Raw genomic sequence first — 23,005 nt, forward strand, 5'->3', positions numbered from 1 at the left:
TATGTTGAGCCATTTGAGAGTGCCAAAGACAACAAGTCCAGCACCAGTGTAGTGACTAGCCCCTGGGAGTGGAGGGCCACCATGCTGCCTAAGGAGAGGGGCTGACCAGGCCAGATTGGAAAAACTTCTGTGCTGATCAGTCTTGGGAGTGGGCCCATCAGTGTCTGCTGTACTTCTAGCCTGTGCAAAATAGGGGTACTGAGTCTCCTTCCACCATCACCACTACCAGAAGAAGAGGAAAGTATAAATTGAATGTTGTGATCTCAGTAAATGGTATATAACTCATCTGCACATTTTTATATTCTCAGATTATCCAGGAAAATACTCTGAAGAAGAAAGTAAGAGTTCTACATCTGGAATAGCAGGAGACATCGGGGACGAACTCCAGGAAGCCCGAGCACCAACCATTGCCCAGCTTCTACAAGAAAAAACTCTTTATTCCTTCTCCGAATGGCCAAAGGTGCCTTCCAAACATTATGATGCCTATTAAGAGCACTCCCAGCTAAAAACAGGATATTTGGTGGCCCACTAATGGGATTGAGATCAGGGCCTCATCTACAGAACTTCAGAATTTGGAGCCTAAAAAGATAATCTATGATGATATCCATCTCCAAGCACGCATACACCCTACCCCTTGATAGAAAGTGTTCCCTAAGAGTGATCTTTGCCTTAGTTTGGCTTTCTGCTGGCTCACTAGTCTCATCTGCTTCATGGTTGATATTTATAACTATTGCAGCAAATGCTGTTTAAGACTTAATTCTTTAAACCTAGCAAGTTTTGAGCCATGGGTACATTGAGCAAAATAACATTATTTTATCAACATTTTTATTTTAAAGGAATATTTAATACTTAATTTTAATATTTAAAAGATTATAAAGGTTATGGGGTTTTTTAATATAGTTTTTTTAAGGTGTATGTGGTAAGGAAATGAAGCTGTAAAAGTTTACAGAATCAAACTTTCTAGTTAAGAAATTCCTAATAAACCTATTTCAATCATCAGGAAATTTTATTTTAAAACTATGTACGTGAAACTTCCTATTTTTGTTGGACTTTAGTAGGACTGTCAAGTAATAAACTTTTAGGAGGATTTTTTAGTCATAGGACCTGAGAAATGTTAAATTGGTAAAATATATTTAGAACTGAAAAAGGATCCTTAAAGGACGTTTGGTCATTTTGCAGATGAGGAAACAGGCCAGAAAGGTTGAGGGACTTGCCCAAGGTCACACCAGTAGTGAGTGGTAGGAGCTGGGATTTGAACCCAGGTCCTCTGGCTGCAAATCCACGTCACTTTATACGCAGGATGACATACAGTAGAGTGAGCAAGAATTTCTGTCTTGATCTAGATAGCTGTCTCTACATATATACACACGCATTTAACATCTACATAGTTGTAATAAGTCACAGCCAAATGTTTTAGCTTTGTTAGAATTGATTAGTTCTTCCAGTTATACTCACAACTGGCCAGTTAGTCTGTGCATCAGAAATGGTGCGTTGTCGTGACACTTAGTCATCTTTGTGCCCTCTGCCTGTGAAGTGTTTGCGTGGTTTTAAATGCTCCCGTGCAGCGGTTTGAGGTGTGTACTCTAGCCTCTCCCTCACCCAGTCTTGCTATAACCTATTTAAATTCTTTCGAAGGAATTGCTAAGAGGAAAGTATTTGTGAATTTACATTTACTGTATTTAAGTCCTTGCTACCCAGTGCTAGTATAAGAGATGTGCTGTTGCCATTCTTATTTGCAGGATCGAGTGATAATTAACCGCATAGATAACATCTGCCATGCAGTCTTAAAGGGCAAGTGGCCTTCTAGCCAGCAGTATGAAATGCCAAGCGCACTGCCTGCTCCGGTGTTAATCAGCAGCCCTAGCTCACGAAACAGCCTTGCAGAGCAAGAAACACCAGGCCCCAACTTCAGCAATGGAGCTGCATTAGTCACACAGATCCCAAAGGTGAGAGGGCAGGTAATGGTGTTGACCCCAAATAAGGAGCTGTTGATAGCTGCTTCTGCTTGATTGCTTCATTCATTGATTCAACAGGAATTTCAATACAATAGCATTACATGGAGTTTCCCTAAATGTCAAGTAAACAGACATTTATTAAACTCTTACTATATGCCCAGTACCATGCTAAATGCTGACTAATACCAGGCTGCTTTTTCCCTATAGAGTTTTCTCTCTCTCCATAAGTTCCTTGTACTTTCTTATGTCTACATATTTTATCCTTTAGTAAAATGTGAACTCCTGGGTTTTTTTTGTCCTTCTATCCATAGTGCTTTACAGATAGTTAACAGCAAAGTGAAACTGTCAAGTGAAAAATATGTGGCTATAGATAGATATTTGAAAGTTGTCTTTATAAATGTGATCCTTACAGTCTCTCTAAGAGAATGACTCTTGGTTATCTGGGTTTGAAATCTTAAATGCATCTCAGTTACATTTATTAATTGACTACTGTGAGCTGAGGCAGCTAGTAGATAGAGCACTGGGCCTGGAGTTAGGAAGATCTGAGTTCAAATCCAGCCTCAGATACTTACTAGCTGTGTGACCCTGGACAAGTCACTTAACCTTGTTTGCCTCAGTTTCTTCATCTGTGAAATGAGCTAGAGAAGGAAATGGCAAACCACTCCAGTATCTCTGCCAAGAAAATCCCAAATGAGGTCACAAAAAATCAGAAATGACTGAACAGCGACTACAAAATGAGCCAAGCTTTGTGCTAAGCTCTAGGGCTACAAAGACAAAAAAAAAAGACAGTCCCTGCCCTTGAGGAGCTTATAATCTAATGGGGGAAGACAAAACACAAAAGAAAGCTGAAAAGCTGGGAGGATGGAGAGGGGCATGTGTAAGCATGATGGAGAAGCTAATCAAAGACATCCCAAAGTAGTGTATCCAGGTGAGAAAAATCATCTTTGCTGATCTCACAGTGGGGCAGTACATTTCATTTTATTAAAATAAGTTTTACTACTGCCTTTTTGTCTTTACAACAGTCATTTCTGGAAATATTGCTACTTCCTGCTCCCCAGCCCCAAATCAAACCTTACTTATAACAACGGCAACAATAACAAAAAAGCCGATGGGTTGTATCTTATGCTCTGTGTGTACAGCATATTCCCCTATTAACCCCTTACTTCTGTTTCGTGAGAGGGAAAGTGTATTTGATTATTTGCTGTCTGGGACAAACATTGGCTCTTCAGTAACTCAGTTTGAATTCCTTTTAATGATCTTTTCATTTCTCTTGCCGTACTCATTGCATGTACTGTCCTGGTTCTGCTTACTCTCTGCATTAGCCCAAAGTCTCCATATGCATCAGTTCTTACTCCACAATTCTACTCCGTTATATTAACATAGAATTTTTTTTTCTGCCATTGAATAGTATGATTTATATTAGTCTTTTATTTATGACTTTGACATCCTTGAGAATGAGTCAAAGAGAATAAATGGTTTAATATTTTCTCTTGCATGTTTAACTGAAGAGTTCCACCAGTAGGATATTTGTGCAGCTATTTTCCCATAGCCTCTACACTGTTCCCACTTTTCACTTTTGCCAGTGTGTAGGATGTAAGGTAAAAACTTAGAGTTGTTTTAATTTATATTTCTCTTATTAGTAATTTGGGTAATGTTTTCATATGGTTATTTATAGTTTGCAATTTTTTCTTTTGAAAACTGTTCGTAGATATTTTCTACTTTTCTACTGCATAACTCTCCATTTCATTTTGAGGCATTTTGGCCTCAAAGAATTTAGAGATCCATTGGTCCTGCATCTCCAGGGCAGACGGAGAGTATTTCCATAATACTTTGTCAGAGCACTTCTACTATCTTATTTGTTCTTTGTTGGAAGGCCTTGAGTAAGAAAGCTGGGAGAGAGAGGATGGCCCTAAACCCAGAGCCACCTAGTGGCAGAGCTGGAGTCAGATCCAGGTCTTCAATTCCTAGTTCATTGTTGTTTTCCCCGTACCAGGTACAGTGAAATATTAATATGCCAAGAAAATGAAAAGAGATTAGAATACAAGTGCATAATATTAATATTTGGCTTCCACCTAGTAAGTAGGCAAAGGGAGAATAGTTTGCACTGAATGAAGTCCAGAACCATAATGCAGAGCCTCAATAGCAATAAAAAATGCAAACCTAAACAATTTTAATGAATGAGAAAGATTTTGAGTACTTATTGTTTGCCAGACACTGTACGAATATGATGTTAAGTGTCTATTAAACTAACAAATTAAGTAATAAAGACCAGTGTTTCTAGGGAACTAAGTCCATTGATTGTGGTACTGTTGACTAGTGTAGACCAGGAGAATGACTCCATTTTCCATCAAGAATGATCAGATAGCATGTGCAAAGCTTATTACCCTTTTACCTCAGGGAGCGTAACACCAAAGAAATAAGTACCTTTTTCTTCTTACTTCTGGCCGCCCCATCTCAGTCCCACAGAAAGGTAATCTGTAGAAACTTATTCTGGAAACAGCCCAAGCATCCCACAATAGGAAAGTAGTTAAGTAAATGATGGTGTGTGGCCATGCGAGGTGTAAATGACAAGTCTATAGATGCTCAGTATATTCACTCATCGGTCTACAAACACTTATTGAGTGTTTACTATGTATAATGCACAATAAATAGTGAGAGGCGTACAAAGATAAAGGCATGGTTTCATCTTTTAAGGGGCTTAAAATTTAGTGAGGTCCTAAGATGCATACACAGAGAAATAGCAAATGGTACAAATACAATAAACATGTATCCTAAGTGCCTACCATATGTAGAACTTTCTATCTCTGCCCTTGAGGAACCTTCTATCAGTATTACAAGAACATATTGTTGATGTGTATTGTTAGGTGGGTACTCATATTCAGGCTGATGGTTTTTCTGATGGTCCTCTGTTGGAATTCCTATACAGACATGCTAGACTAGTTCTCTGGTCTCTGGAGGCACAATTGGCTTGAGGTAGGTATAATAAATTCATAAATAGAATAGCTCTAGTTTATCTAAATTTAAGTAAAACATTTGAGCATGCGGACAAGATAGAGGTAAACTAGATACTTATACAGTTAGATGGACTCAGAAATATTGAAACACTGGACCCAACCAAAGAAGAGTCATGATTCAAAACAACCAGAAGTCAGTCTCTGATCAGATTGACAAATAACACAAAAATAAAAGGCATAGCTAATATACAGGATGACAAAGTCATTATCCAAAAAATAAATAAATAAAAGACCTCAACAGGCTAGAGTGTTGGGCCAGATTCAATAGAGATAAACACATCTGGAATTTTTAAAAACCAATTTCTCAAGGACAAGATGAGATCAGAAGTTTATCAGAGCAGTGTAAGAGGTCAATAAAAGAGGCAGTTCTCCTGCCTGAAGATGACAAACTACCTCAGAGCTGAGACTCTTGAGAGAGTTAAAGGAAAGACGTTTCTGTGATCCTAAGCCAAGGGTCATTGCCTTAATTGAAAGACCTTTGTAGCCATTCAGCTGAAAAGAGCATGATAACATTCCAGCTGAAGAATGTGTAGTACAGCCCAACCAAACCAGTGCCTGAAAGTGGGGGAAAAAACTGAAGCTGTTCATTAAAAAGAACGCAGAAGATTGGCTGATCAGCATGTCCAGCAGAGATGCTAATACTCTTGAAATGAGCAACCTGCCCAGCCTAGCTGGACAGCTGCTGTCCTGTGGCAGAGCAGACTGCCTAGACCTATCTATCACCCACTGCCCAGTGACAGCCTGACCTCATCCAACAGCGTAGAGTCAGGTAAGGAGCCAGCACAACCACCAAGTGATCTTTTCATCCAACCCAGCATTATATGAACCCATGCAGTCAAGACACCAAAACCCTAAAAGGAGCAAGCCTAGCTGTGTAGACAGTCTAACAGAGACACTATTCCCCATAAAAAGCCAGCCCCACAGAACAGCTCAAAATATGCACAAATCCTCAGTGTGATGTGGCAGCCAAAACAGCCGATTTAACCTTAAACTTCATTAAGAATGGCATAGTATTCAGAACTAAATAGGTGAGTAATAGTCCCTCTGTGCTCTGCTCAGACCAGACAACATCTGGAATATTGAATATTGTCTTCCAGGCATCATGTTTTAAGAAGAACTTTGGTCAGCTGGAGAGGACGTTGATGGGAGGGGAGGAGAGATGGACAACCAAGATGGTAAAGAACCTAAAGGTAATGCCATACAAGAAGGCTGAAGAAACTAAGAATGTTTAACCTGGAGAAGAAAAAAATTAGGGAAAAACATGATCATCATTCTCAACTATTTGAATAGCTGTCATGTGGAAAACAATAAACCCGTTCTGTCTGACCCAAGAGAGTAGGACTGGAACAACAGGTAGAAGCTGTAATGAGGCAGATTTAGTTTTGATAAATGGAACAATATATTAATATCAAAACTATTCAAAAGTGGAATCAATTGACTTAGGAGGTCTTAGATATCTCCTCACTAGAAATCTTCAAGCAAGGACCAGGTCACCATTTGTCAGATTTATTACAAAGGAGCTTCTTGTCTAAATAAAGTTTGGGCTAAATGATCTTCTGATGTCTCTTTGAGATTCTGCACTACAAAAAATGTTGTATCAGAAGATTTATTGATTGATTCATTAACCAAATACCCACGGGAAAATTATATGAAATAATGTTAAATGAAAAATAGCAGAACACAGAATAAAATGTATAGGTATACCTTGCTCTGTTCAATATCACTTCAGAATAGTATTATTGGTATATTATCTAACCAAATCTCACTTTAACATCATGAAACCTTTAATAATTGCAATTGGCCAATCACCCAAGCTAGAAGTTGGGTCACTGGTGACCATAAAATAGCACAGAAACCCAGCGGTGTTTCTCCTGTGTCAGTCTTTATTGTTTTGTTTGTTATCATTATTATCAATCTACTTTGTCATTACCACTATATTACCAATAATACTTACCGTTATTAAAATTACGTAACCTCTGTAAATATCTTTTACATTCATGTAATAAGTATTTTGGCTGTCAAGGATATTTATAACATTGTTCCTGTTTTTCAGTTCCCAGCTGCTCTCTGTAACATCTCACCTAACGTGTATTCCTGGAAGCAGGCTGACTTAATAAAAACCTATGTATATACATTAGCAAAGATCACAAGAGATTTAGAGGTTTTTGTTAGGTTTATTATTGCTTTTTAAAATCTTTACCTTTTTTTTAGAAGATGTAACAGTGGATGTGCCCTGCTACCAAAAAAAAGCAGAGGATCACAGGTACCCAATAGACTGTTAGTAGAACTGTGAATGGTCCTGCCATTCTGGATTTCCATTTGAAATTATGAAAGAAAAGTAACAGTGGTTCACACTTCGGGGCATATTTCCTGGAGACATCAAAGACAGAAACAAAGATCTGTCATGTACCACAATATTCATAACAGCCTTCTTTCTGGTAGCAAAGAATTAAAAATAAAGTGGACATCTATCAATTGAGGAATGACTTGGAAAAGTTGTATGTTAGTATCATGGAATATTATTATTCAGTAATAAATGATGTATCTGAGGAATTTTGCAAAAAAACAAATCTTGGGAAGGTTTGTTTGAATTGATGGGGAATAAGCAGAACCAAGAATACAATAGATGATGGTTCTAGTAATGCAAATGCAGTTGTCACCAGAAGCAAGCTATGCTGTGAGTAATGGGAAAGCCAATAAAGGTCCTAGAGAAGAAGCAACAGAATGGGCCTCTACCCTCACAAAAGAGGTTGGGGACTACAAAGACTAAATAAACATCACGCATTTCCATCCAAGTTGGATATTTTTATTTGGATATTTTTAATTGTTTTAAATGATTCCGTCTGGGGGCAGGAATAAGTTAAAAACAAAAGGCTTCAACAAAATAATGTGTGGGGCTTTTTCAGTAGAGAATTTAATGGTTTCCAGGAATGTGTGAGTACTTACTTAGTGTCTATACTAGAAGGAGGACAAGCAATTCAAAGAGTGGGGCTCTTGGCAGCCCCCTCCCCACACAAACACAGGAGAGGGCTTTCAGTTTCTGAGAGGGACCAAAAGTGCTTTGTCTCAGTGGAAGAGGGTTAGTTTGATGAAAGCATTGCTGCTTTCTTTAACCAAATTGGGTATTAAGTTGAGCATTAGGCGCTTGAAGACGTGACATGGAAACTGTATTTATTGTAGAAACCACTTTTTTTTTTAAATCCTGGCAAGTCTCATTGTCTGTCGGTGATGAACATTCTCCTATCAGTCCCATTTAACCTGATTGGACCATGAGACAAGACAATTTAAAAGACTGAAAGAATAATATCTTCCTAGAGGAAGTCAGAAGAACAAGAACAGTCCTCTAAAAAAAAAAAATCATCTAGCTATCTTCTAACAGAAACCTTTTTTCTGGACCACATGGGAGCTACCACTTGCCTATATTACAGAATTGTCTTTGTATATAAGAAATTCTATGAAAGTAAAATATTAATGTTATTTCACATTTGATATTAATAGGAAAGTTTCCTGGCTCCAGTATTTGCCAAGGATGAACGAAAGCACAGACGACCCTATGAGTTTGATGTGGAGAGAGATTTGAAGTCTCGGAGCCTAGAGCAATTCTCTGCTTCTCATGGACACCCACCTATTGTGCTCAATGGCTGGCGTGGGGAGTCAGCCATAGACCTCTCTTGCACACCTGATGCATCTCCAGCAACCACTTCCCCTTTCCCATTGAGCACCAGCACACCCAAGGTTGGGACAGTCAGTACCCTCCAAGGATCCCTTGGTATGGACTTGTCTGGAATTTTGCAAGCTGGGTTAATTCACCCTGTTACAGGACAGATTGTCAATGGAACCTTAAGAAGGGATGATGCTGCCATGAGAAGACGAAGAGGGAGAAGAAAAAATGTAGAAGGGGGAATGGACCTCGTCTTTTTGAAGGATAGAACACTTCAGACAGGAATTTTGGTAGGTATATAATGCCCTGGAAGGAATGCTCAGGAGCTACCATTGAGATCTAAAGATTAAGAAGCAGTATTTCAAGATTCTAATGCAGCAGTAACCTTTGAATACTAGCCTTTTAGCATTCAAGGTTCCTCTTTGTAAAAAGTAATTCTTTTAAGACCCAGAGGCTCTTTTTCTAGTAGTTCCTGTCTATCATTTGAACAATTGTGTTTCATTAAACACCATTACATTTCTCTGTACAGGACTCCCCTTTAAAATTTTAAGCTCAATGGGCAGGAATTATATTTTGTAATTTCTATATAACTTCCAGGCAACTGGAGCAAGATGGTATTTTCATTGGCTATTTAATGAGTAATTGATATTGATAAAAGTCTTCTTCCTGCCTTGTGCCCTCCTTTATCCCACCCTTATATCTATAGAATATTTAAGATGATTTGTTGGCTCTCTGTAGTTCTCCAAATAACTTACTTGGACATTCAGCATGCCCAGTCAGTAAGACTTTGCTATACAGAACTGTTTTATTTTTAATCTCCCTCTTTTTAAAAAAAAGTCTACTGTGATTTTTAAAATATTTCATTTATTTTATCAGTGTATACTAAGATTATTACTGAAACTGACTAGTTGTAAAGGTTAAAAAAATGAAAACAATTAAGGAAAAACTTATGGGACACTTTTTTTTTTAGAAATTCTCTTTCTATTAGTACTTAATAATTCACATTTTATAGGCTTCTGTTTTGTAAAATGCTATCAGACAGCAACTTTATGAGACAGATAGCATAAGTAGTATTACCCCTATCTTCTAGACATGGAAATGATGCTTGGAGGGAGTAAAGTCCCATAGCTAATAAAAATCAAAGCCTAGATTTGAACCCAAGTCCTCTTACTTTAAGTCCAGTAACCTTTCCAGTACATTTACACATTGCTTATTCCCAAATACTCATTTTTTTTTTTTTTTTGCTATTCTTGTTAGGAGGTCCAAGAAGATCAAGAGCAGCCCTCACCAAGCAGCACTCTCCCCGAAGGGCCAATCTCGGCTACCTCATCTCCTCACACAGTCACAACAACCAGTGTCCCAGCCGAGAAGACAATTCCCAACAAGAGTTTGTTGGACTGGTTAAGGCAGCAATCTGATTATACAATAGAAGTTCCTACTTTTGGGACAGTAAGTAGAAACATAATGTGTGTCTTCTTTCTACACGCTTCCGTATGACTTGATTGAGTTTGAGATCAAGAGCTTATAGGAGAGAGTAATGAAATGTGTGAAGACTGGGGGTGTCGCTTAAGAAGTCCTTCTGTATGTGGTTCCAAGACCTTTGCTCTACCAAGTAATCCTCTAACTATAACTTAGAAGTCAGAAACATCTATGAAGAAGTGAATGTGGTTGGAACTTAAGAACTGTCCTCACTGACACTTCTTTGATACCTCAGATGCTTAGCATTTAACTCATTCACGTTGTGACATTTAGCTGATGTGGTTTCATGAGAAATCAAATTGTGAAACAGGAGGCTAGATAACGTTTTTATGATTTTGAGTTTGTGGTATTGTTTTGTTGTCCTTGTTTTGTTGTTGTTTTGAAATCACTGCTGTCCTTAAAGCTGTCTTTTAGGGACTTTTCCTTCTGTTTTACCTTGTTAGTATCATCTCTTGGGCAATGGTTTGGAAGAATATAATCATCTTGTAAAATTTCTCCTTTTTAATTTCTCTCTTCTAACCATTAACTATCAACCCCACTCCCTTGACCTTAGATCCACTACACTAATAAACAATGTAAAGGAGTTCATAAAAAAAAAAAAGCAGGTGAGAAGGCTTAGAGAGATAGAGAGGCCCTCTACCCCAACCTTCCCCCAAGTGAAAAGAGGATAAACACATATGTATGTAAGTAACAATGCAATTGCAAAAATGCAGAGGAAAAAAGATTGGTAGGTGCATAGTACCACAAAGACTCTTCCAAGGTCAGCTATTTCTAGCCTACTTAGGGCCTGGAGCAAACAGAAAACAACCTAAGATCTTTCTACTGCACAGCTAAATGCAACTTTATTTCTTTTGTTTAGTATTTTATTTTTTATTTTTCCTCAGTTACATGTAAAAACAATTTTTAACATTCATTTTTAAAATTTTGATAAACACAACTTTAAATCATTGTGTTTTCCTTTCTACTAACATTGATACTTTCATCTATTTTTTCCAAGTTAAAGGACAGAAAGGAGTGAGGAAGCAAAAAGAAGGGCCCAGCATGGACTAGCTCCCGGTGTCTTTCATTCCCTTTAATTTGGTGTCAGGCTCTTAGGAAGAAGTATAATGAAAGAGAGGGCTACATAGGACTAGCAGCCAGCTCCTCAGAAAGCAGCAGGAGAGTAGTTTAACATTTTAATATTTGCTCTCTTTGCTTCTTAGAATTTTTCAGACAAACCGAAGCAGAGAAGACAGCGTTGTAAAGAACCAGGAAAATTGGACATTGGCTCCCTAAGTGGAGAAGAAAGAGTCCCTGCTGTCCATAAGGAGACAGGACGGCAGGTAAGGGAGAGGACATTTGAGGTGCAGAGAATATTGTGTTGAGTTGTGTAGTGAAGCCTCATTGTTGATCAAAGCCTAGGCTAAGAAGTCTGTTAAGTAATTTGCCAAAATGATATCTACAAAAAGGTTGAGGATAGAGGTGACATAATTTGGTAAAGACATATGGCTAAAACATTAAATATTGCTGATTTTTCTCAACTCTAAGCATCTCAAACTCAACATGTCCAATGCTAAACTCTCTATTTTTTTCTCTCAGGCCCACCCTTCTGCTCTTTTCTGGTACCATCCCTCTAGTCACCCACGTTTAAAGCTGTGGCATTATCCTTATCTCTTCGTTTTTCCTCACCTCACATATCTAATTTGTTGCCAAATCTTGTATTTCCTGCCTCCATAATAGCTCTTGAATCCATCCCTTGTCTCTGGTCAAACCACCACCGTTCTAGTTTAGGCCCTCAGCACCCCTCCCCAGCCTTTTGCAATAGCCTCCTGATTGGTCTCCCAGGCTCACGTCTCTCCTCTAGCCAATCTGTCCTCCACACAGCTGCCAAAGTAATCTTCCTAAAGAGCAGCACTGACCATGCCAGTCCTTTACCCAGTAAATCCCCTTATCTCCTAATTGCTTTTAAGGTCAAATAGAAACACCTCTGTTCAGCTTGTAAAGCCCTTCACAACCTGGCCCCAACCTTCTGTGTGTGTGTATAATATGTGTGTACATATACATGTACATATCCACATATGTATGTGTGTGCATAGACACATATGTCTTGTGTATGTAAACGTATGTGTATTGTGTGGATCTAGATATGTTTTATACTCCCAGTGTCTATATAACAGAATATATAATGCATAATGGAAGTCTGGAAAGGTTGGGACTAGGAAAATCAATTTAAGAGTCATCTGTATAGATATGTTAATTGAATTCACGGAAGCTGATGAGATCACCACTGTATAGAGAGAAGATGGCCTAGGACAGAGAGCCTTGGAGGACACTCATGATTAGTGGGTGTGACCTGGATCAGGATCTAGCAAAGGAGACTTAAGAAGGAGCAGTAGGGCAACTAGGAGGAAAACCAGGAGAGCAGTGTCACAAAAACCTGTCTATCAACAGATTTTGTTGGTCAGTCCCTTCCAGTTCTTTGTGACACCATTTGAGGTTTTCTTGGCAAAGTTACTGAAGTGGTTTGCCATTTCCTTCTCCTCATTTGGTAGGTGAGGAAGCTGAGGCACACAAGATGAAATGACTTGCCCAGGGTCACACAGCTAGTAAGTGTCTGAGGCTTGCTTTGAACTCAGATCTTCCTGACTCCAGGGCTGGCGCTCTATCCATTGTTCCACCTAGCTGCCCCCCAAAAGAGATGATAGATAGATGTACACATATATTTAGGTACACAGATAATTAGGTGTATGTGTATGCATCACCTTCTTGCAATATGCGTTTCAGTCAGACTGGCTAAAATGTTCTTGCTGCTTCTAAACACTCAATAATCCACTTCCCATCTCTGTGCTTCTTTTTCTCTCACTCTTAACTCTCTTCAGTTTGACCTCTGGCTTCATCATTCCACTGAAACTGCTAACTTCAAAGATAAAAATGATCTTTTAATTTACAAATTTAATGGATTTTTCTCCTCATTCTTGACTCTGGCCTTTGATACTGTCAATCACCCTCTTCTTGATTTTCTTTACTCATTAAGTTCTTGAGACACTTCCCTCCTGGTTCTCCTCTTACCTATCTGATTGCTCCAGCTCGGTCTCATTTGCTGGATCCTCATCCAAGTTACCCACTTGTCATAGGTGTCCCCCAAGGCTCTGTCCCAAGCCATCTTCTCTCTATATATTCATAATCTCATCAGCTTCCTTGGATTCAAATGCTCTCTCTCTGTAGATGATTCTTAAATGAATTTTTCTAGCCCTAAACTTTTCTGATTTCCATTATCCACCTGCATATTGTGCATCTCAAACTGGATGTCCTAGAGACATCTTAAACTCAACATCTCTAAAACTGAACTCATAAAATTTCACCCAAACCCTCACTTCTTCTGAACTTCCCTATTACTATTGAGGGTATCATCATCCTTCTAGTCACTCGGGCTTATGCCCCAGGTGTCATCCTCCATTCTTCCCCAGGCCACCTCCCCCCTCCCCCAATATTTGGTCATTTGCTAAGTCCCATTGTTTCTACCCTCTTCACATCTCTTATATGCAAACATTCTCCCCTAATACTGCCACCACCCTGGTTCAGGTCCTCGTCACCTCATGTCTAGACTATTGAAATCGCCTTCTGGTTCATTGTCCCACTCTAGTCCACCCTTCATTCAGTTGTCAAATTGATCTTCCTTAAGTGCAGATCTGACAGTATTGTCTGTCTTCAGTAAACTTCAGGGGCTTGCTGTCACCTCCCCTATCCCCTATACCTGGAACACTCTCCCTCCTCATCTCTGCCTAGAAGGCACCTCCACCTTTTATGATCCTTCATTTTCTTGACAACTCTCAAGTCTCCCCTCAGCCACTAATTCCCTCCCCAGTATCCTTGCTTGGGTATGGACTTATTTGTTCTCATGGTGTCTCCCCTAATAGAATATGAGCTCCTTGCCAGGAAGGATGGTTGTCTACTTTTTTGTATCCTCAGTGCCTGGCACTTGGTAAGTGTTTCATGAGTGCTTGGTGGCTGAGTTCTTCCAAAGGTCTCCCAATCCAGAGCCCTCCAATCACTACTGTGCCTTCCTTCTTCATGAAGATCATCAAGAGAAAAGAGCAATGCTCTCCTTCAGGAGCCTGTTCTGGGTTAATTCACTGTAGGAAATGCTTTCTGCTGGAAATCCTTGATAACCAACCTCCCTAGCCTTTCTGCTGTTTAAAGATATTTATCCAGTCTGCCTTCACTGACAGTCAGGATATAGCTGGTTCAAAAATGTCATCCGCTGTAGTTAAATTGAGTCAGGTTTCAGGTTTGAAGACATGAGTAGATTCATAGAAAAATCATAACGCCTAGGAACAATCACGTGACATAGTTGGTAAGAGGCAGCCTTTGGCATCAGCAACACCTAGATTCAAGTCTTGGTTCTGACACATACTGTCGATGACCATGATCAAGTCACTTAGCCTCTCAGTGCCCCTAAGCATCCTCTGACTGGGTAAATTACAAACAGTTGCCAGTCTGCATCAGATAACTGCAACAGTTATCAGTCTGCAATAAAATCACAGGTCTAGGCCAGAAAGTAAAATAAAACTTTTAGTTAAGGCAAAAACCTTTCAGCTTAAAAATTGATTAAGACTAGGCTTCCTAATCTGTTTAGATAAACAAATTATACATGAATATACTAGTAACTGCCTTACAGTGTCATGCTTGGAGGAGACCCAGATCGTTGTGGAAACTATACTGTGTCCTTCCTACCACAGGTTCCATCACGTTGTTGAAGGCAGGCTCCCTAAAATATATACACTTATACATATGTAGGTGTGTATGTGTATAAATATATATAATTATATATTATTTTATTTTACCAAGTGGTTCTTTCCTTAGGATATTAATCCAGTAACTAGATTAGAAAAATAACCATTTTTGTATAATTTCTGTCCATCCTTAACTTTTTTCTGTAAGCATCAGCTTTAAAAACAAAGAAACAAACCTACTAAGGTCAGTTATTTTCCTCTTACCATTTCAAAAGTATGTAATTGAATATTCTCTAAGAACATTAGATGATTTTCAACATGACATTTTACTTTTTCTATAAATGTTTAAGTCAGTAAGGTTCTCTCTCATCACCACATCCCCTACCAAAGCCACTTGTGTTCGGAAAGAGGAAGCCTGTCGGTCTTGCAACTGTCACCTATAAAAAGGTGTGATGTGTGTGTGCTTTTTGTCCCCTTTTGGCTTTAATGTAAGAAATCCTAGTTTCTTTTCCTAGGTCTGGAAGCGCATAACTATATGTGCTACACAAGTGAACACTCTCTCCCATTTTACACCTCCCGATGTCTTTTCTTAACCTTCTAAGTTAAGCAGACTTCACATTCCAGGGTGGTGGAAACCCTGCGTGCCAGGAAGGAGCTGATGGTGTTTTCAGTTGTTTCAGCCATCAGTAATGGTAACAACAGCTCACAACACTGCTGTAAGAGAGCAGTATTGTTCCCGTATTACAAATGAGGAAACTTGTGGTTTGGAATTGAAGTAGCTTGCATAGCCAGGCAGCAAGTGTCAGGGCCGGAATCAGAGAGTTAAATCATCCAGACTCATTGTCTTAATATACCAAGACTTCCGGTTTTTCTATGAAGGCCAAATGAAAAGAATACTGTATTTGTAGTGTTGAATCATTCGATAGTGTTTGTTGTATTGAAGGCCTGTTTCTGAGCTTAGGTTTTGCCACTTCACACGTATATGACCTTGGACAGGTCACTTAATCTGTTTCCTCGTAGGTAATACAGTGTGCCAAGTGTGTTAGTGCAGTTTTAAGCTGTAATTATACTATCTACTTCATACAGATGTTACTGGGAGAAATGCTTCCTGAACCATAAAGCATTATAGAAATAAGAGGTATACTATGTGATCTATTCTTCCTGTTTATTTTATGTGCTCTAAGCATTGTTTTTAAAAACGTTTGAGAAAGTTGTGCTTTTTTGTTGATGCCTTTTCCCGTTTCACTCTCACCTGAATTTCCTTAGTCTACTAGAAGCTAAGGTTTATCACCTGCTGTGGATATCTTACTTACAGTCAAAACTTATTTTAGAACCTTCTTCCTTACCAACCATTTTCTTGCCACAAATGTATTTCTCCTTCATTGCTAAATGGACCTAATCCTTGTTCTAAAGCAGCGGTGTCAGACACTCAGTCCTCAGACCACACACAGCACTTTGAAGTGTAGCCTGAACCATATTAAAATATAATTGGGAAATATTTAACAAAATAAATAAAAATACAATAAAACATAAACAGTATTTTTTAAAATCAAATCACTACGCTGCCTACTGTATGCCCACTGTAATCCTTAGGTATGTTTAGTAGCCCTGCTCTGACAGATACTTTCTGGTACCATCTGCCAAGATAAGAAAACCAAAGCATCGTTAGTATTATATTACTTACAGAGCCCCCCAAGAGCTTTTTCACTCTGTTCTATTGCTTTTGCCTGGGGAAACCCTTCCATAGGATCATAGAAAGTTAAAAGAGACGTTAGAGATGAACTAATTCAACCTTTTCATTTTATAAATGAGGAAACTTAGACCCAGAAAAGGCAAGGGACCACCAGTACCACACAGCTACTCGGTAGTGGTCAAGACTAGAGCCCACGTCTCTGGGCTGTTTTTCCACCGTGTTCTGTGGCCTCTCTACCTTCACTAAAGTCATTTCTGTATTCTGCTCTTAATTTCAGACTGGGTAGTATCGTTCACTTCAGTGGTTGTATTCATGGGTATAATAGCCAGTGGGCCCAATGTGCCAAACCAAATTTCTCTGGAAGGTGTAGATCTTAAGAATATACTATAGGGGCAGCTAGGTGGCGCGCTGAGTAGAGCACCGGCCCTGGAATCAGGAGGACCCGAGTTCAAATTCGACCTCAGACACTTGACACTTACTACCTGTGTGACCTTAGACAAGTCACTTAACCCCAATCGCCTCGCCTTGCCCCCTCCAAAAAAAAAGAAGAATATACCATCTTCCCTAGGACTGCATACGTTAAACATTTCTTAATGGCTTATTAAACCGTTAACTGCATTTCCAGCAAGCACTCAAGAGGCAATCATTAACTAATGATAACAGCTGACGTTCGGGGCACTGCGCTAAGCGCTTTACAGCCCTTCAAGGACAGGCGGACAAACCAAGGTTAGGTGTCTGAGCCTGGATGTGAACTTCCTCTGTCTACGGCGCCACTCCCATTCATGATCTTAGGTAGAAAGTTAACGTGTCACGGTGAAGCTACTTATTCCTAAGATGCCCATCGATTTATCACAATGACAAGCTCTTCATCTCAAATCATGTAGAGAGCTACACCTGGCCCCAGGCATGGTCACTGGATGCGATTCTCCCCTGGCTCTCTCCTCCATTTAGCCTTCTTATGGTGTGTAATCGCCAAGGGGCATAGGCTTCCAGAGAGTGAATGTCCTGCTGTGTGTGGCCGCACACGCACACGCGCGCGCACACACACACACATGCAGAAAAATAAAAATTTAAAAAGAAAAATAAGTTAACATGATTATGAGATTTACAATAGGAACTTTCAGTGACTAACCTGTAAGTCATAGAACTAATCTGAGTGTTAAAAAGGACTTCAGAAATCTAATCCAGCCTTCTCATCTTAGAGCTGGAGAAACAGGTGACTTACCAAGAGCGCACAGTAAGTGTGGGGAAAGCCAGAAGTCTATTCCGGGTGTCTCTGCCGCATTGTGCCACCTTTCAGAGTTTTCAGTGAGGTATTATTATTCTTTACTGCTGTAACTTAGAAGGCTTAGTCATCCCAAATCTTGTGATGGTTACATGTTAAAACATGTTGTGCAGGTGACCCATGTGCGTATGAAGTTCTGTAGCTGATGGGTGTGAGTCCTTAGTAGTGAGGTTACTATCCTTCAACACATCATTTATCAGACGTAAGTGCTTCACCAAAGTGCTTTTTTGCCTGGGTGGCAAACCCCTGTGGGGAAGAAAAATAGATCTGTAAGGTAAGCTAAAACATCAAATCCTTAAATGGTATTTATTTATCCAGCAACTTGATAAAATGAGAATGCTAATTCTGGATAGAATTTAAATAAGACTGTGCCCCGTGATATTAGAGAAGCCATTTCTGGTTGTTAGTACCTGCCAGTGAAGTCTTGGTATTTCTTGTAACAAAACCTTTAATTCCTAATAACTTTCACAGGTTTTCTAAAGGGTAAAGACTGCTTCTGTCTATTGAGTTCCTTTAAAGCTTTGTTCAAATGGTAATCTGCCCAGTAGTAGGTCTAGAATATTATAGTAGAATTGTGGTTTTGATTCTGAATAAGATTGTAACAAATTCCCTCAGCATCCATTTAATGCCCAGTTAGAATATAAAATACACAGTAAGGAACTGCCAGAATGATTGGGTAAAATACCCACCAGCTCTAGGTAGATTATTTGCCTTCTTTGCTGATCCATACGTTTTACTAAACACACTCTCTGTGGAAGGAAGAGCCAGTGTGGGAACATTATTGTCGCCCCAGATGATTTCCTGTAGGGTAGTAACTCAGAGATTTTGTGTTTCTTGTTCTGATTTTTAGGGGTTTCTACCAGAAAACAAGTTCAGTCAGATCCTAACTGAGCCAGTTCTCCGAGATGCTGGTCCTAGAAGGAGAGGGAGGCGCCCACGAAGTGACCTCATGAAGGCTCCTGGCATCGTGGCCGACTCTCCCTCAGGAATGGGACCGCTGTTCATGAATGGACTCATTGCTGGAATGGATCTAGTAGGACTTCAGAGTATGAGGAATATGCAGGGCATCCCTCTCACAGGGCTGGTCGGGTTTCCTGCTGGCTTTGCAGCAGTGCCTGCTGGAGAGGATGTCAAAAGCACCCTCAGTATGCTGCCTATGATGCTGCCAGGCATGGCAGCTGTACCCCAGATGTTTGGTGTTGGAGGACTTCTGAATACGCCCATGACAACTACTTGTACTTCAACGGTTCCAACGTCTTTAACAAGCACAACTAAAAGTGGTACGTCAAACACAGACAAGGCTACTGATGACAAACAGAATAGCCATGATGTAAAAAAAGATACTTTAGCTGAAGACAAACCTATTCCTAGTTCCTTTTCAGATCAGTCTGAACCTGCAATAACTACCAGTAGTCCTGTAGCTTTTAACCCTTTTCTCTTACCAGGAATGTCTCCTGGACTGATCTACCCATCAATGTTTCTCTCTCCCGGCATTGGCATGACATTGCCAGGCATGCAGCAGACCAGACATTCTGAGAACACAAGCCTAGAAAGCCAGAAGAGGAAGAGAAAGAAAGCGAAAGGGGATACCCTGAATCCAGACCCAGAAACTGTCCCCATATCAGAAAAAGAATCTGGAAATGGTCAGAACTGTTCAGAGCACACCCCACTTTTGCCCACAGATAAAGAACATGGTGTACAAGCTGAGCAAAGCGATTTAAAAGGAACTCATAGTGACACCAATTAGAACTTTATTTCATTAAGAAAATTATTGTGGCTTGTAAGTTTCTTATCCCATAAAAGATTTGTTATTTCCCTCACTTCACCTTCATAAAAACCTGTGTTTCCATGAGTAATATTACCTACCTAATTCCCTGTCCAGGAACTATGATAACAGATATTAATAGTTTCAGGGTCTCGCCACTTTATTAGATAAAAGTGTTGTCTAGCTAGTCTGGGAAGCACAGAATCCTCATTCTGTTATCCAGTTGTTCATTCCAGCAAACAATAGTAAATTCAGTACTTGGTGACATGCCCTACCCCATTCCCTTCCAAATTTTTTACTTATTTGGTAGGGAGAAAAAGGCAAAAGAAAGTGTGTGTCTAGTGATCCACAATTAAAATGCAGAAGAACAGAGACCAGGGGAATAATGCCTTTTTCTGTGAGTTACACTAAATGGAAAACAAAACAAATAAACCAGTATTGGGGGACCAGAAGCACATCTATAATACGTGCTAATATGTATTTTTGATTTACAATGTTTCCCTATGTTATCATGATTACTAGATGAGTAGAATAGACAGGTATATAACTAATGATTGAAAACATATATTCATTTCTTTTTAAAAAAAAAAACAACAAAAACATAACTGGTAGCAATATAATTTCCCCCTTTCCTGGCTTTTCAGATATCTGAAGCAAGTGGAGATGTGGTTTTATACTTTACTAAATGACAATTTCGATTTATTTTCAGTGTCCCCTTTTCCCCACAGTTTAAAAAAATGTTCTCAGTTTGGCTGAGGAAGCTTTACACATGGTAGGCTATGAGCAGAGGGACAGTGGGGAGGAACAGTCACACTACGTAAAGCCTATTACTTTAGAATTATACTGGCATTTTATTCTTATCTATGGCATTAATACTCTTTACAGAGGGTTGGGGTTTTTTTTGTTTTTAGTTGTTTTTTTTTTTTCCTGGCAACGAATTCACCCCCTCTGACTCCAAGGAATGTGGAAGCGTGATAGATTTTATTTTGCATTGTTCCTTACCCAGAAGGGCGCCTCTGCTGAAACCTACAAGAAATAGTCCAACAGAACAGCAGCTTTTACGTTTTGGAAGGTCCTTTCTCAAGGCCATTGAAGTTTTTCAAAACTTTGAGCGTGTCCCCTCTGTCACCAGCACCACCACCAACACCCTGCCTTTTATAATGTTAGACTGTGAAAGCTTTTTTTTTTCCTCCCCCACTTCTTTATAGCCTCTCTGTTATGTTTGTATTGGACAGTTGGATCCAAACACCGAATTATTGAGACAGTCAAGAATATGTTACAAATTAACATTATTTTTGATTCTTCCTTAGACTCTCAATCTTCAGAAGCTTGGTCTAAGAAGAAACCTGCGTAGTCAGTTCTCATCATCATCCTTCTCCTCCACCTGCTGATTAACATTTTTCAGTACCCTTAGTCTTAGCTTTTGTGTTAGAGCTCATGACCTGAGACTTGAAATAAACTCACATTGGTGGAGTGTACTGGGGGCAGTGGGCAGTGCAGTAGGACAGTTGGAAATGTTGGAAGTATTGCTAGTGTCCATTGTTGTCACAATTTACTGTATTTTTTACATTTTTCTGTTACAGTTTTCCTAATTTATCAGAAGGTCCAAACGTTTGACATAACTATTTCAGTTTGCATTATTTATTTATGATGCTTGTCATTGTCTTTTATACATTTGGGATTATAAATTATGTATGTGTTAAAATTAGCATCTCAAAGAAGTCTGTTAAACCATTACTGAAAATTCAACCAAGTGTATTTTCAGAAACTAGATTCCCAGTTTCATGGATCAGAGGAGTAAACCAGAAATTATGTAACTGATCATATAGCAAAGAAGCCAATAATTAAACATGTTGTATTTAATAACACCCTTGTAGCATAGCTGCTGTATAATGCTATCTATCCACAGATTTCTTAGAAATGCTGCTCTCTCTATTTAACTAACATTTTGTTCAGTTTTGCCTCCAGTGGAAGCAGAAAGGGTTTTTTCAGCTGTTAAATCCAAAATCAATATAATTTATTTATGTAAAAAAAAAAAACATTCGATTGATATATTTTTGAACCTTTAAGTACTAATTTTCTTTTTATCAAGTAGAAGAAAAAAATGTATTTGCCCTAAATCCTTAAAATACAAATGCTATAAAACTTCATATATTTTGAAAGCCTTACTGAAAATGAGTATTATACACATCTATGCAGAGTTCAGGGGGGAGGGTGGGGTAGTTTCTATGGAAAATTTGCTTTTTCCCAGATTGCACCGTCAGTAGGAAACAGGGTTCAATATAGATTTTATTTAAATAGCTAACAGCATGCTGAGTTCCTTGGCTTTTTTTTTTCCCTATCAAACATGTATGCTAACTCTGGGTGTCTGGGCTTATATTTGACTACTCTTGTGACCCTGTTTGCAAAATGAAAATGATACACTATGGATTACTTGTTCTGTAAGGCTTTAGTGGCTTCTTATAACTATTTTGATATCCATTTCCAAAAGCAAAGGCCAAATTTAAATTTTCCTTCCACAACTTGGATCTTTTCATTCAAATCCATATCACTCATGAGCACACTTTCTCTTGATCATTCTTCACCCGTACCATACTACATAATAAATTGTCTGTGCTCTTGACCCTGGATAAAAAAAAAAAAAGTTGAAAAGTCAGATTTTTATTTGAGATTTTTAGTGATACTTTATTGTCTTCTGCAGATATGACACACTGTTGTTGTACCAGATGGGTTCAGGAATCCACTTGGTGGATTTATGTGGTGCCTAGGACCATGTACCCTATGGGTATTAATGTATTCACTGGTGATGAAACAGATGCTTTTTTTCAACTCAGCAGCCCTCCAACAGCACCTGGTTAAAACTGTTTATGAGGACGGATGAAGAAGGAAGAGTAGCCGTTTGCCAGGATTGGTGCTCTAAGGGAACCCACCAGTTAGGAAATACTTGTCTTCTCCACCCCATGGAGCTCCAACTGTGAAACTACCCTGTATTTTGGGTTTCAGGTGGGTTTCATCTTTGCTAGGTTAAAGCAGATCTTTTGCCTCCATAAAATCCCAGTCTGGGGTAGATTACTAGGAAGTCTTCTTGTTCTCCTTGTCGTTGTTTACGTTTGGGAAGTCTTTCAAGCCCCTGGTATCAGAAGTTCCGGATCAGCCCCTTGTAGCCTGAAAAGTAAGATTGAACCGTCAGTCTCTAGTATTTCATCATTGGATGGGTCTAGGCTTCACTCTGACAGTGTTTTCTGAAGGGAATTCAGTACAGGAAAAGTGAAAAAGGACAAAGACGCGGTCTTGTTCATCTTCGTTCTCCCCCAAGTTTCCCAGTACATGATCAGGTGTCAGCAGACATCATTTGCATGAATCTAATAAGACTTCTGTGCTGTTCTACACCTAAGTAATGATTTACATTGAAAAATGGGTGAGGGGATGGAGAGGGAAGGT

The 23,005-nt window shown here is 39.2% G+C and overlaps 1 protein-coding gene across 1 annotated transcript in view; it reads left to right on the forward strand.

Moving 5' to 3' along the window:
- CHD6 (chromodomain helicase DNA binding protein 6) overlaps positions 1 to 21,714 on the forward strand; it is a 124,466-nt gene extending 102,752 nt beyond the window's left edge. Inside the window, exons 30-37 of the mRNA XM_036752815.1 lie at positions 309 to 460; positions 1,740 to 1,946; positions 6,067 to 6,159; positions 8,468 to 8,920; positions 9,888 to 10,079; positions 11,312 to 11,431; positions 18,650 to 19,079; positions 19,245 to 21,714. Of these exons, the coding sequence (XP_036608710.1) occupies positions 309 to 460; positions 1,740 to 1,946; positions 6,067 to 6,159; positions 8,468 to 8,920; positions 9,888 to 10,079; positions 11,312 to 11,431; positions 18,650 to 19,079; positions 19,245 to 19,546 (1,949 nt within the window). The 3' untranslated portion in view covers positions 19,547 to 21,714. The remainder of the gene's footprint in view (positions 1 to 308; positions 461 to 1,739; positions 1,947 to 6,066; positions 6,160 to 8,467; positions 8,921 to 9,887; positions 10,080 to 11,311; positions 11,432 to 18,649; positions 19,080 to 19,244) is intronic.
- The last annotated feature ends 1,291 nt before the right edge of the window (positions 21,715 to 23,005 follow it).

The sequence above is a fragment of the Trichosurus vulpecula genome, chromosome 3, assembly GCF_011100635.1.
Source record: "Trichosurus vulpecula isolate mTriVul1 chromosome 3, mTriVul1.pri, whole genome shotgun sequence".
NCBI classification, from domain to species: domain Eukaryota; kingdom Metazoa; phylum Chordata; class Mammalia; order Diprotodontia; family Phalangeridae; genus Trichosurus; species Trichosurus vulpecula.